The sequence below is a fragment of the Phaethon aethereus genome (assembly GCF_964289735.1).
Source record: "Phaethon aethereus genome assembly, chromosome: 28".
In the NCBI taxonomy this organism is placed as follows: Eukaryota; Metazoa; Chordata; class Aves; order Phaethontiformes; family Phaethontidae; genus Phaethon; species Phaethon aethereus.
Genome location: NC_138604.1, coordinates 2695579 through 2710240, shown reverse-complemented (window position 1 = coordinate 2710240; position 14662 = coordinate 2695579). Strand labels below are relative to the sequence as shown.

Here is a 14662-nt window from a genome sequence, read left to right as displayed (position 1 = left end):
GTGCTGGGCGTGAGGGAGGAAAGCAATGCAACTCGCAGCTCTTCCAGCTCTCATGCCACGGAAAGACCCCGCTTCCAAGAAACACCATCAGCCCTCCCTGGGACCAAATTACTGGAACCGGCAACTCTTGGCAGCGCTTCCCCCAGGGCGGAGGGGCAGGACCAGCTCTGCTCCCTGCCCAAGGACAGCTGTCCTTTGAAAGGGAGATGATGGGTCTGGCTTGTCCCCTGCTGCAGCGAGATTCTGTTTGCCTTCAGGGGATGACACTGGGCCAAGCATTTCATTAGGTACTAAAGGGAACAACTCAGAAGCCTTTTTCCTACTAATGCTCATCAATCTGGAAGAATTTATTTGCCGAGTTGGGAAGTCTTACACGCCTTCCCACAGTGGCATTCCCATTAATGAGTGACACATGGGCCCAACCCTCCGACCTCCAGGAATGGCCCTGGATTTATCAAGAGACCAAGAGGGCTCACCAAAGCCTCTGGTGGCTGGTTTTAAGAGGCGAATAATTTGGCTGAGTGTCCGCAGCAGTGTGTCCGGCTATGCTCTTGGCAGATAAGGCAAGGGGAAAATCCCTCCTTAATTTAGCATAGGTAAAGGGAGGTTAAAAGGGCTGCCAGCAGATACTGAGCTAGTCTGCAGGCTGTTTCGCAATCAAGAGGCTCAAGGGCAGAACAGACCAGGCGATGCACTGAGGAATGCAGAAAAAAAAAAAAGGGGGAACAGCTTTTTTGTTATTTGTGTTTGGGTTTTTTTTTGGCTCTGAAGAATGGGCAGTGAGATGACACTCTTTTGCTGCTCCAGTACCACTGGCTCTAGAGATTCATGGAATTCCCTTCCTGCAGGATGGAGAGGCAACGGGCCTTTGCCCTGCAACTCTCTGGGGAGCGAAGACATCTGTCTTGCCTGAGCCTGTGTTACCATTCCTGCCCTTTGCGACCGGTCAGTGCAGAGCAAGGCGCGGGGAGCAGGCTGTGCAGCTCACCACTTGACTGCTCCCAGCTTCTGTCTTGGCAGAGAAGGAAAAACACTGACCGACACCAACGTGCTGCTGCACCAGCCACGGGCGGTGGGGAGTGCTCAGAGGAGAGCACGGCTAAAGGGCCCAGCTGCAATCCCTAAGGGAGCACCTCCAGGCCAGCGCACTTCCACTCCTCTGCACCACGGACGAGCGTTGCGAGGCTAAAACAAGCCCCCGGGGCTGACACAGTGACCAGCTTGCTTTGGAGCATGACCTCTGCACAGCTGGCTGGCGTAAGCAGATGAATGTGGGGCCATTTCCCTCTCCACTGTCCTCTGTTGACACTCCTGAGGAGTCTCCCTGTCCCACTGGTGGCAGAGGGACTGCATGGACCCCAGCGGTTGTTTCACAGCCCTGATCACTCAACCCCCGTCATGCAACTCTTTGGCGAGACAGGTAATTAATTCCCCGGAAAGCGAGGGGCAGCTCACCCGGCACATGAAATCCAGCAGCGTGGCGGTGATGGCAGGGTGAGGCTTCATGGAGTGATGCATCACCAGAATGGCAGGCTCTGGAAGAAGAGAGCAGGGAGCCCTGTGCTGAGACCCCCAGAGACGTCAATACCCCCTGCACCTCCCTGTTCCTGCAGACCCAGCCTTCTGCCCCTGGGGTGCAGAGGGAACCCCCTTCTTTTGGCTTGTACACACCCTTGTCCTCATCTAGCTCCTAAATAACACTTAGGCTTCAAACGATAGCCAGAACCAATTTCCCCGCAGGCAGAAGCTCCCAGCAATGCCCCTGGCTGTGCAAGTCCTTGCTCACATGCCCTGAGCCCTGGGACAGCCCCGCAGCCAGGCAGCCTGCCTGCCCACAGGGAGGGATGCTCTGGGGCTGGCCACTGACCTCAAGGAAGACGCGTGCTGCTACCAAGGATAGGAAAACCACAGTTAAAAGTGGCTCCATCAAAGCAGCTCTCCTGCCAGCTAGCAAAACCCAGGAGTTCAGGGCAGGGGAGGGAACTGATGCCCTTTGCAGATAATCCGTTGGGCTTTCCGCACCAGATCCCCCTACCTCTACCCGCTCTGGAAGGCATTAACCCCTTCTTCGACTCTTCCCCATGTGGAGAAAGACTCGCCATGGAGTACCTATGTTCATGATGCTGTCCTTCTCGGGGTTGAAGAAGAGCCAGTCATAGAACAGGGCCAGTTTGGCATTTGAAGCAGCAACGTTGGACTAGAGAAGAAAAAAAAAAATAATACAAATTGTCTGATGAACACAGAGTTGAGCCCCAGTCCCCTCTGCACACCCGACGTGCTGCTGCGAGGCGGGAGCTGGCGATGCTCTTCCCACCGGCAGGATAGGGCAGACCTGGCAAAACTCCCCCGGGTACCCGCTGCTGCTGTGCAGGAGCGCGTTTTCGAAAAAGAGTGGGATATTCTTGAGCAAACCTGCCTGCTTTGAAAGCAGCCCCAGCCAGGGCAGCGTGCCAAGCGGCAGAGGCCAAGGCAGCCCCAAGACCGGGAGACACAAGCCACGTGCTCTGCAAAGCGCAGTCTGGCTACAACCCTGGCTCGCGTATAACGGAGCCCTGCACATCCCTTGGCATTTTCTGCTACGCCTTCATGGGCACAGCCACAGCCGTTTCCTCGGCAGCTTCTGCTCTGTTTGCCAAGCGCTGCAGACCGCAGTCCTGGGTGGGACAAGGGACAACAGGACCGGCGGAGAGAGTCGAAGCCAAGGAGGCTGTAAGGAGGCATCTCGTTAGGTGCTCTCGCACCCCGCTGGGAAGGGAGAGGCCCCACGCCTCGTACACGGGCCGTAAACATAAACCAGAAACAAAGGGTGCGACAAGGTGAAAGTGAGAAGGTGAGGTTTATGCAGGGAAAGCAGATCCCAAAGGATCTGACGTGCAGCAGAGCCAAGACTAAAATCCAGAGCACAGAACAAAGGCCAACGTCCTAATCACTGCTCCGCAACAATCTCCTTCAGCCCAGCCAGCAAACACCTTATCCCAGCCTCCCCGGCAGCTTCCAGCATCAGCAGGCTACCCCCTTCCCCGCAAGGGAAGAGATCCCAGGGGATTACCCGACTCGCTTTCGGGTCTGCCCCTCGCAACTCACCGTGCAGGTGGTGAGCAGCCACCCAATGATGGCCCAGCGTGGGAGGATGTCGGAGCTGAGCACCTCGTTGGAGGGGTGGACCACGCCACAGATGTAGCGTATGAGGTCACAGCGCAGGGACTGGCTGTCTGGGGTGGACAGGTACTGCCGCTGAAACCAGTCCTGGTACCGCTTCTGCTGGCCAAACCGGACCTGAAGGAAAAGGGAAGACGCAGGTTTTGCTCAAGGCTCGGGGAAAGGCTGCTAGAACCATGGTCTGCCATCCTCTAAGCTGCCTCTTTTGGCAAACGCTGCTTCACGCCCCACTCCCCGTCAGCCCCGTGCTGGCGGCGTCTTCAGAAAGACCGAGGAACCAAAAGGCCATTGTGCAGCGTTCTCACGCAGGGCCCGTCTCCAGCTGAGCAGACGGGACCACACGCCCCGTGTGCGCGGCACAGCGCAGCCCCTGCGAGCAGCCTCAGCCGGCGAGCGGCTGGGCCGGAGGCAGAGCGAGGGGGAAGCAAGCTCTGCCTGGTGTGCGAACACAGATAACAGTTAACCCCGCTGCTGTCGCTGCGCAGCTCCTGGCCTCTCTTGAATACGGCTGCTGTTGTCAGAGCTCCGATAACCCACCGCATCGCGGCCATTCAGAGAAAGCGCTCGCCTTGGAAAGCGGCCAGCCAGGAGCAATGTTCTCCTGCAAAGCTGTTTTGTGCCTTTTAATGAATACCAGGGATGTCTCAGGCCCATCTGCATCAGCTCCTGCTGGGCAGTCTCTCCTCCTCCCGTCGCTATCAGATGCCAGAAGCAACAAATGCTCGCACCAATAAAGCTCTGCCCTTTGCCCAGACTGGTGTTCTGCCCTCCCTCCCCATGCCCAGCACCAGCGTGGGAATGGGACTGGTGCACCCTGGACTGGGCAGGGACGAGTGCCCTCCTCCCCCCCGTGCTGGCACAGGAGCCCCAGCGAGCGTGAGGGAATTACCCGTGAGGTCATGAAGAGCAGCTTGGTTTCCATGTCGGGAGTGAGGCGACACGCCAGGAATTTGCGAGAAGTCCTCGACTGGAGGAGCTGCAGGACACCTGGGGAGAGACAGAGAGGTCGGCCTGCGCTCGCACGGCCCCATGGACGGCACGGCACGAACGGGATCCAGGCAGGGATCGACCAACACCCGCAGCGAGCTGAGTTCGGAGCATTAAGCTCCGTTTCCCCAAGGTTACAGGCAGTGGAAAGGGATCAAGATTTTGGCTGGAAAAGGTCTCCTACAACACCTCCTGTCTGGAGCAAGCTGTTGTCAGAGATCACTAACGAGGACGCCAGGAAGGAGAGCCTGGAGAAAGGGAGGGAGGATGCACAGCAGGGCAGGGACAAGATCTGGAGGAGAAATGAGCAAGTCCAGACGCCAAGTTCCAAGCCGTAACCAACCGAGCACGTTCCCCATCTCCCACCCCCTTGCAAGGGAGCACAAAGATGATCTTAGCCTTGTCCCTGCTGCAGTGAAACCACTTGTTCCACCGCAGCTGATGGCTTCGGACAGACCATTTGGCCTGGGAACCGAAAAGCAGGGCTGGCATAAAGAGTGGCCCATCCTGGGCTGTGCCAGTGTGCAAGTCCAATTCCCCGCCCCGGAGTAAAGGTCCCCAGATGTAACAACAAAGATCAGATTTAACAGAAAACTTGTGCGTGCACACGCGTGTAGAGGATGGGAAGGAGGAGGGGAGGCTGCAAAAGCCGCTGTGTTCCCAGACAGCTGCAAGAGGAGGAATTTATGACCCAAGCGGAGAGGCTTTGCTGCTTCTTGACAAGACCTGAAGGATTTATAGGGCAACCGGCTCTGACGCAGACAGGCAGGCGCCAGGGACGCTGCGCACACGAGGTGCGCTTCGTTCTCTCGCCGTTTGGGAGTCGTCCTTCTGCCGCGCAGCCGGAGGGTCACACCTGGGGGACGGCTGGAGGAGGGAAGCTTCAAAGCAGAAAGAACAGACGCCAGCTCCTGCGGAGCTCAGAGAAAGGGTGAGGCGAGCTGCGCGTCAGGGGAAGAGAGCCACAAAAGCACCTCGCTTGTGAAGAGCTCCCGGCTGCTCAGAGGGAGGGATGGACCCTGCGTCCGCCCGCAGCCACCCCCTGCTGCGGTCTTCCCTTGCTCTCGGTGCTGCTGAGCGCTGGCCCTGGTTGCAGGAGTGTGAAGCTCAGCAAAGCTGACTCGGATCGGAGGTTACCGAGCGATACAAACCCAAGAGCCACGGACTGGCAGCTGCTAGAGATAATAGCCACCTTGCAGAGCAATTATTACAGGCCCTCAACAGCAGGCAAGAGGGCAAAGAAATAGTCTTCTGACCAACTGCAGGGGAAATTATTTTGGGGAGGCGACCTTCCAGGCTCCCTACGAGCAGCATGAATGAGGGCACCCCTGGACAGATCAGCTTCTGCTCAAAGTCCTCCCACTCGGCCCCCAGAGCCAACTGCGGGGTCCTCTGCGGGCCAGGGAGGAGTGACACCCCCCTCCTGGTGCGCTGCCAGACACAGCCCACCTCTCCCTGCCGCCCCGAGGGCTGCGCGCGAACTCTGCCTGCTCCGGCGCTCTGCGGCTGAAACGGCAAGGAGAAACACGCTCCTGCGCGCAGGCGCTTACCCAGGCGTCGGTTCACCTCTACGAACCGTTGGGCAATGCCACGGGCTACTGGTTGTGGTGTCAAAGAGAAGAAAAAGGGGAGCAAAGGAGAAAGGGCAAAAATCACAGGGAGTTTGCGAGATGTCAGAAGAGAATGAGTCGGGAGCACTGATACTAGCCCCAATATAGGTATCATTTTGCTGGATCGTTTGGCTAAAACTGGCAGCATACCAGGAAATAACCCTGATCAGCTGCCTCCTCCGGCGTGGGAAGCAAGTGAAGCTGGAGGGATGTTTGTTAGGTGCCGCAGGACACTCCGAGCGTGGACGCAAAAACTCAGCTGGGAAGATCCAGACAGAGTTAAAAAATGCTTCTAGCGAACGTACAGGAAAAGGCAGGACTGAGCCCTGGAAGTGTGAAACGTGAGCTTTCCTTAGGTGGAGGGCTAAGACTCCTCTGCCTCCGCAAGCCCCGCAGGCTAACTCTGATAACCCAGAGAGGGGAACCGGGTCCCTCCAGCCCTTCAGCTGGCAAGTCTCAGCAGAGACCAGCAATGACAGGAGACAGGTTCTGGAGATGGAGAAGAAGCCACAGATCACAGAGCTTAAGGAGCATTTAATCAAATGATGTGCTGCCAGTTTCCCTGAGCATAATCTGAGATCTTTAAAATGACATTAACGCGGCCCCTGAGAGGAGAACAGGCACTGGGGGTGGGGGGAGAACGCTTTAAAGCCCCATTTCCAAAGACTCACTAGAATTGCTGCAGACAGATAATGATGTGACAGCCCCTAGAGAAGTGAATAATTTATACCAATAAAAATTATAAATATAACACTCTCTCCATCATGTCTGTTTTGACCCAGACTGTGCAGAGCGCTCCACGGCTGAGTGTTTGGCACACCAAGCGTGCAAGACTACCGAGAGAAATAAAATCCCATTTAGAAAGTGTCAGTTGCTGCATCTTCTGGACTTCTTGTTTTAGAGCTATGGAGCTTCATTGGGCTCTTTTCTGGAGAGTCTGAAGAACTCAGACACCTTATATCTTTGGGCTCCAGTTTCATCTCAGCTTATAAATCAGTTAATTAAAAAAAAAGCAACAAATACAATTATGGAAGTGTTAAGTCCAGAACAAGCAACACAATTTGATGACCCTCGTCGTGGCCTGGCTGCATTTTCATGATCTGTCATTACAGCTGCCTGAAGTATCTGTTTTTCAGGTTGGTTTAAAGCCCAGACGCCTACAAGACCACTGCAGCATTTAAAAAAACGTCAAAAGCTACCAAACTCCAGAGCTGGCCATGGGAGGCTGGTCCAGGGCCTGCCCCTGTTCCTTAGCTCCCTGCAGCCAGCAGAAAGCTGCTTTTGGAGGCGTATTCTTCTAGTTAGTGACGAGAGGGGCTCTGGAAGCAGCCACGTGGGCCTTGACGCTGATGGAGGTGGGATCACACGGGTTAATTATAGCTCTCTCTGCATGCTCTCCTCGAAGAGAGTATCTGGAAGGAACCCACACACCCAATGTGTTTTGCTTTAGTAGGGCTGTAATAGAGCCTGTTGGCTCCAGCACGGTCCCGAGACCTGGGCCAGACGGGGTCTGCTGAGTGAAAAACAGCTGCTGTGCAGGACTCGTGCTCCAACTCGGCCTGGAACGGGCCGACAGTCATGGCAGCCTTGCCGCAAGGGCGTGTGAAGGCAGGAGGGGGTTGCCTGCGGCTAGCGGGGCCCTGGCAGAGGCTGTTCCCTGCGTGCGGGCAGGGCAGGATGGAGCTGGCCGCCCCTTCGGCCCTGGCCCTGCCTACCTGTGAACTGCGCACTGAGGACCTGCGGGTTGTGGATGATGTCCTTCCAGAGCTGCTCGAACTCGGGTATCCTTGCAACGTTTTGCAGCAGCCGTACAAGGTCCCGGCCGATCATGAAACAGTCCATGAACTGCAGAAAGGAGGGGGGAAAAAAAAAAAAAAAATCTCATTTACTGTCTACCTGCTCCTGAGCAGGGGGAAGGGAGAAGGCACTGGAGGAGGGAAGGGAGGAACAGTCAGTCCTTCAACCTTACCGCCGGCTCCAGATGATTCACTCTTTGCACAATATCTACACTCCTGCCCCTGGCAGCCTGCCCCTCTTTTGAAGCTAGCAGGTTCTGAGAGGCAGGGTGACAGGCGGGAAGGTCAGCAGCTATTTTAAAATGTTCTCTCTCTTGTAAAGCAAACAATCGGCCCATAAATCTGACATTTTCTCTCCAGGACTGCAGCCAGTCTCTGAAGCTAGGACTTGACACTTGGTCCTTCCCGCCCAGCGAGGAGGAAGGGGAGAGCGGGCAGCACTCGGTCCAGTGGGCAGGGAGCTGCAGAGCCATCACGTCCCGCAGGGCTAGGATGCCAAACACAAGGACTTCTGCCCACGCCTCGCTTTGGTGGCTTCTCCTGCATGATATGGACCAAAAAGCGGCCTGCAGCTGGCTACCGTCTTCTCTCCAAGACTGTGAAGACACTGGCTGCCTCCCTAAGGGGTGAGCTGATGTTCTTGCAGCTGTGATAAGCGGCAAGCAGCCGAAAGAGAATGGTTTCAGCCCTCGTGGCTCGAGTAGAAGAGACTGAAATGAGGCAGGCCCATCAAAAGAGCTGCTCTCCCTCTCTCTACAGCCTGGAGTCTGACGGGATAGCTGGTGTAAATGGGTTCAAAAGTCATTCACAGCCTGCACTGAGAATGAACCACATGCCACTGCCTGCACGGTGACTCTGAGGAACCAGCATGTCTCACACTTCCAGCTGCAGGAGGAACACAGGCAATGCCACCACACGCAGCCACAGACTCCCCAGAGAGGCAGGTCTCTCTTCCCAGCCATCCCCTGCGTCCCCTCGTTTGCTCACCCGTTCCCGGAGGAGGGAGATGCAGAAATCCACCTCCTTTTGACGAAGCACCTGGAGCTGAGACGTGCCGTGATGGTCCACGATGAGCCGTAGGTACGTGTACACCGCCATGGCTATCAAAAGGCTGCTTTTCAGTACCCACTCTCTGGAAATGAAGAAAGGAAAAAAAAAAAAAAAACATCACCTTCAGCCATTTCGGTGAGGGAACCACAGCCAGAAGTGATATAAAGACGGAGGCTCAGGACAGGGGAAATAGAGGCACAAAGGAAACAGCAAGGGCAGGGACTCCAGCCTGCTGTCCCAGCCCGGAGAACATTCATCCAGAGACGGTTCCCTGCTCTGTACCAGGTGCTTGCTATGCTTGGTCCACCTCTTCCTCCCCCGGGACAGTCCCATCACAGTCTAGCATCTGGGTGCTCGCACCCCAAGCTCTCCGGCAGAGTGGCAGACACGTTCATGCGATGCGCTGGGTGGATTTCCAGGGCCACAGAGATGTTCGCTGCCTCAATAATCTAACGTTTGCAACCGCAAGCAATAAAGCGCTCAGGAGCGAGCGGAGGGAGCTGCTGCCCCATGAACAGACTTGACCTCGATGCTAGCACTGACTGCCACAAGAGCCTCTTTACTGGTCTCCAGAACAGCACCGAGCACGAGACGATGCACCAGGACAAGCTACAAAGGACTTTCCCGTACGACCAAGCCCCAAATGCTCTCACGCACACCCGCGCAAGAGCTGTTTTCATGCTCCTCTGCTGCCAGTCTGCCAAGTGGATTAATCCAGCAAAATCGGTGGCAGCCTGAGCAGCAGGTCACCCAGGGCCCGTTAACGAGAGGTGGCAGCTCTCGAGCCCTGAGCTGGGCTGGGAAGCAGCTCCCGCAGCACTCGGGGCAGAAGAAGAGCTGCCCCTGCCCCGGCTTGACCAGGGAACAGCGTGCGGGGCAGAAGGGAAAGAGCAGTCACGACAGTCGGGAAGCTGGAAGCGTCAAATGGCAAAAACAGGGGTAAAATAGATGTGCTGGAGATCAAATACTCGGGAGATTTGTGAGAGGGCAGATGTAGCTGCACAGAGAGGGTCTGTGGTGGGAGAGACATCGCAGCCTCGTCGTGGGCACAGCCGGAATCTGTCCTGCCTCGGGGAAGGACAGGGCTAAGCAGTGCTCTGGTCAGCGCAGGGGCTCTGTACCCGGGACTGGATTTCTGGAAACAGATTTATTTCTCAGCCAACTGGCTTTGCGCCCTGAGTGCGGGCAGGTGCTTCGGCCCCGCTCCCTCGTGGCGGCAGAGCCCACCGGCAAAGCGCTTCCAGCTCCGCCGCCGCCTCCTGCCTGCTCCGCGCGACAGCGCCGGGTCTGCTGGGCGTGCCGCGTTCTCCACCTCCCTTATCTAAGCGCAACAATAAATATCCTCGGTCCGTAAAAAAGATCTCGCCAATTTGGTTATTTGCGCCGGATGCCAAGAACGGGCCAGGCCGACTCGGTGCCTCCAGCGTGACCCATCACCCACGGCAGCCCCTGGCTCGGCGAGCTGTAAATCAGAAGTCCCGTGGAAGCGCCATCGCTGCGTGCAGCGGCCGTAACGCCGCGGCCACCTGAAGAGACGCTAGCCCAGCGGCAAATGAGGCAGCTGCCCTAAATCATGGGGGCCGGGGGGAGCCTGGGAAGACATGACAAGCGTTTGCTTTCCCAGGCTCTTCTCCCTGCATCTAGCTGGATGCTGGGAGCAGGTTAATTAGTCGGCTGGGCGGGCTGGCCTGGCAGCACACGGCGCTGAGCGGAGGTTAGGGAGGACGTGGGAGTAATTAAGGCCGGGATTCGGGGGGGCCGGCAGGTCACCATCTCCCCCTTTTCCCAGTGAGGGCTGGGCAGAAAATAAAGATGCTGTCAAAGGGGGGCAAAAGCCACCCAGAGCCACAGGATTCATCGATCCGGCAGGCAGAGAAAATGAAAAGCATCGCACTCGTGCCGCCATTAGCGGCGAGCAGCTAAATTAACACTTGGCTTTCGAGAGGTAGCGGACTTGCCTCCCCTCCGAGGCAGGCAGTGCTTGAGAAGCAGCTTTGCCATAACTGTTTTTAATTAAACCAGGCACTCAGCACTCTGAATGTGGCATCAGATCTTCACATGTGTGGCTTTAATTAAAGCTCCGGCTTTCCCCTAATCAAAGCACATAAATCCCGGCAAAGAGCTGCAGGTTCTCCCTTGGGCTCCCTTCCAATCTGCAGCTCTCCATGCTCAGGCAGTTTCTGTGCTGCTACGGGACGTATCATTGACACCTCAGCAACACCTTCCACAGGGGACGAGCCTTTTCCTCTCACAAGCTCCTCTCCTCAAGTGACAAAGTTCAGCACGGAGCTTTCTCCTGCAGACCCACGGCCAGATGTGGCTTTGGATCAACCACCGAGAAGTTGCTATTTCTCCCACAGTCCAGCTGTTTGCAGTTATTTGCTTGCAAGACAAGAGCTGCAACGTGCTTTGGTGAGACGAGGAGCGCTTCCGAGACGCTCCAAGGCGCAGGGTGGCAGCGGCGAGTAGCACCAGCGCGCGGAAAGACCACATCAAGAGCTGGTAGGGGCTTAAACACGGTTGGGAACAGAAGAGTTGAGCTTAGCACAAAGGCAGCCGAGGCAATACTGCAAAGAACCGAAGGTAAGCCAAGCCCAGAAGATCTCAGAGGGTCTCTCCTTCCCGTGCATGGTGCACTAGATGGCACTCGCAGCACCAGCACACACCCGCACAGCTATTCTTGGAATAAAAATCACCGGGACTGTTAGCTGTGGCCAAATAAATGCTTTAACAACTTGATTGTTAACCACAGTAATAAGCGATTTTAAGGAGAATCGCTGCTGTTATAGACAGCGCTCGGTGAAAAGCTATCAGGTATTTAAAAATAATGACTCTGCCCAGCCAAAGGCTGCAGTTCGGAATTCTGCTTATCATCAATTAGCGGCTGCTTTGCCAACAAAGGACAATGCTGAGCCCATAGGACAATACTTCCCAGATTGCCTGTCCACAACAAATTAAAGTTGCAGCCCTGATGAAGCAGGAGCTGTTTAAACACAGGAAGCTTTTTGGAATTAACTCTGTCCTACTCCTCCAAAAGGAACACCTCCCCCACAGCTCGGGGAAACTCAGGAAGAAAATATTCCTGGGATGCCGCTCCCGAGCCAGGCGTGCTCCGCAGCCACACGAGGCGATGCCACCCCACTGCAGAGAGGGTGGGCTGACCACCTACCGGGTGCCGCACGTTAGGGAACAGCCGTGTCCTCGCACACAGCTCGGGGACGGGCAGCAGACCATCTTATTCGAGGTGACGCACAGCCCCTCTCCAAACCCCGCAGAGGAGGTCTGCTTAAGGAGGGAGTTCGGGACACCCTCCCACACACAACCTGCAGCAAGAGGGCTCTCAGAGCTAGAAATTTATGCCACGGCTTGAAAATATGCTTGGTAACACAGTTAGGGAACGCAGAGGTCTTTTGCACAGGAAAACCCATCAACACACTCCCACGCAGGCTGTCACCGCAAACACACCGCCCCGAAATCTGCCTCTCTTGCAGCGAGCAGGACAACCACCCTCTTAGCAGGCAGACGAGGAGTGCTCTCCCTTGCTTCGTGCCTGGCCGCTGCTCTCTTCAGGCTGTACCAGCCAGAGCCTCCCGACCAGCCGTACCTTTGCTCAGTCAGTATCTCCAGGACGTTCTCGGCCAGCCAGATATTCTTCGCTGTCACATCCCCACCTGAAAGCAAAAGAGCAACAGGGAAGAGAAAAACCAGTCAGATGAACCAGTGCGGTTCTGTTGCCAGACTCAACCGAACCCATGACCGCTTTGGTCCCTGCACCCCCAATAAGGCAAAGCTAATTAAGGAGTTTGCTCCCTGTCCGGAGAACACGCTCCTGCCTGGTCCCACTCTGCCCCCACCCGTGTGGTTGGCTGTTCCTCGGTATAGCACATTTCTGGGTACAAGTGCCTTTCTATTAGGAAATCAAGGGGGTCTTTGCTGCAACAGTGTTCTTGCAAAAAAACTGTGATAAGATGGAGTTGGGAATTATCCTCCTGGAAAGCAAAGGAGAAGCTAGAAAGGGATGAGATTCAGTAGCTGGAAAAGAGAAAACATTTGCAGCTGCCGAGCCTACAAAGGGGAAACAGTGTCTGCAAAGAATGGCCAAATTCTCAAATAAAGGCCAGGTGTCAAAGCGGTGTCTCGCCCTCAGCACAGGCCTTCAGCACGAAGCTGGAGCCTGTGGCCAACGTCGCTGGGAGCAGAGCAGGACTCCTGCTCGCAGGGGCACCGAAAACGCCTAAAGCAGGCGAGTCTAAACAATGGGATCATAACAATTAAGGCATCGTAAAAGCAGTGAGAAGTGAGACAGCGGCATCCTTCCAGAACAGAAGGGGCCCTGAATGGGGAGGTGCAAGCGAGGGGAAACAAGGGATGCCTTCAGCAGTGGTTTTTAAAACGTTCTGTGTTTACACTGGGACAACAGGGCCAGGGCAGCTTGGCTCGCACTCAGGACTCTGTCCCCTCCCTCCCCATTCTTCCTCCCCTGAAGAGCAGACACGGCAATTTCCAATCCAGGCTGCCCAGCCCCGTGTCACAGGCGCATACAATAAAAACACAATGTCAGGTTTTATGGTGGGACATTAATTCCTCCTTCATGGACGTCAGCGGCCGACACCAGCGCCGAGCAGAGAACACGGAAGAGGCACCGTTCCTGTGAATCCGGAAAGGCGTGTGTATGTGTGCACGGCTGTGGGGTGCTTACACGAGGGCTGGGGGGAACACACTACAGGCTGCCACACAGCCAGTGCCAGCTGGAGGAGCTACTGACTTTACGTGGGGTGAAGCAGCTTCCTGCATCTCTTATGAGTTAGAGAGGAGCCACACGCACGGCTCTTGCCATCCCAGAGGTCAGAGCAGGAACTAAGGATGATCCTGGTGCTCTTGTGCAGTGCTACGGGGCGAAAGCTGGCAGCGACAGGAACCAATACACTTCCTGGCTGTTCCAGCACTTGCCAGAAGCCTCCTGGCTCTCTCTGTGATTCACTCCTCGTAGTGGCTGCTGGGAGCAACAGACTCTTGAAGGCTTATCCTCTGCTCCACCCTCCCTGGAGAGATTTCCTCACCAGACAGGTTGGGGCAGGCTCGGTGCCTGCCAGTGCGCTCTGCTCCTGCCTGTCAGCTGGGTAGAGACACTCAGGAAGCCTGTCCGGACTCGGCTGCATGGCAGCACAGGCTCTGGCTCTGACGTCAAATGCAGCACGCCACGAGTCAGTCCTGGTACGTCACTGACAGCGCCCTACCTGCCGGCACGAGCAGGGGGGGATAAAGGCAGCGGTCACCTCGCTCCCGTGGCACAACTCACCTGCAATCTGCTTCATGAAGGTCATGCAGACACCGTCCGCACCGAGCACCCCGCTCTTCACCAGCTCCCGCAGCAACCACACCAGCTGGGCAGAGGGAGAGATCAGCGCGGCTTTTGCCACAGACCCCCCCACCCCGATGCCTCTCCCCAGCACCGTGGCTGCCTCGGCTGGCAAATGCCGCCACGTTTCCCTTCCAAAGGCGAGCCCTTAACATGGAGCAAAGGAGCTCCACCGGTGCCGACTGCCTCCCAAGCCCTCCGCACTCCAAAGCCCTCTGCTCATCCTCTGCCTGGTTGGTGTGAAAGGAGCAATTCTTTTGAATTGAATTGAAGACCTTCTCCTCACCTGGGTCCGACAGGTGTCCTGCAGCTTCAGGTACTTCTCCATGAGAATATGGTTGATCTTGTTAAGAACAATGTTCATGCCATCTCGGCTCACCAGTGCCAAGTCCCGGTAGCACTGCAGCAGAGAAGAGCGGGAGATGGTTACAGATGAAGGACCATAACGGAAAACATACAATGGTTTTATCACACTTGACCAGATAACAGCAAATGAAGGAATCTCAGGGAAAGAACGTCAAGGCAGACAGACTCCCATGGAGTGACGTGAATTGGCATTGCAGAGCCAGGCAGGGAGAGCCATTAATCCTCTGGGGCATTATAAATGGACAGCTGGATTCACTGGGTTTAGCCCCAGGAGCCAAAGGTTTCTCACTCCAGAACAGATGCTGTCGGGTGTCTCTGTGTCCTCATCCCAGCCT

General features: G+C 56.0%; 1 protein-coding gene across 1 annotated transcript in view; it reads right to left on the bottom strand.

Moving 5' to 3' along the window:
* Positions 1 to 14662, bottom strand: part of INTS3 (integrator complex subunit 3) — a gene marked incomplete at its 5' end in the record, with an annotated part of 43279 nt that overhangs the window by 18706 nt on the left and 9911 nt on the right. The window contains 9 exon segments of the mRNA XM_082011476.1: positions 1456 to 1535; positions 2110 to 2197; positions 3085 to 3276; positions 4049 to 4146; positions 7472 to 7601; positions 8540 to 8684; positions 12207 to 12273; positions 13902 to 13986; positions 14248 to 14361. Of these exon segments, the coding sequence (XP_081867602.1) occupies positions 1456 to 1535; positions 2110 to 2197; positions 3085 to 3276; positions 4049 to 4146; positions 7472 to 7601; positions 8540 to 8684; positions 12207 to 12273; positions 13902 to 13986; positions 14248 to 14361 (999 nt within the window).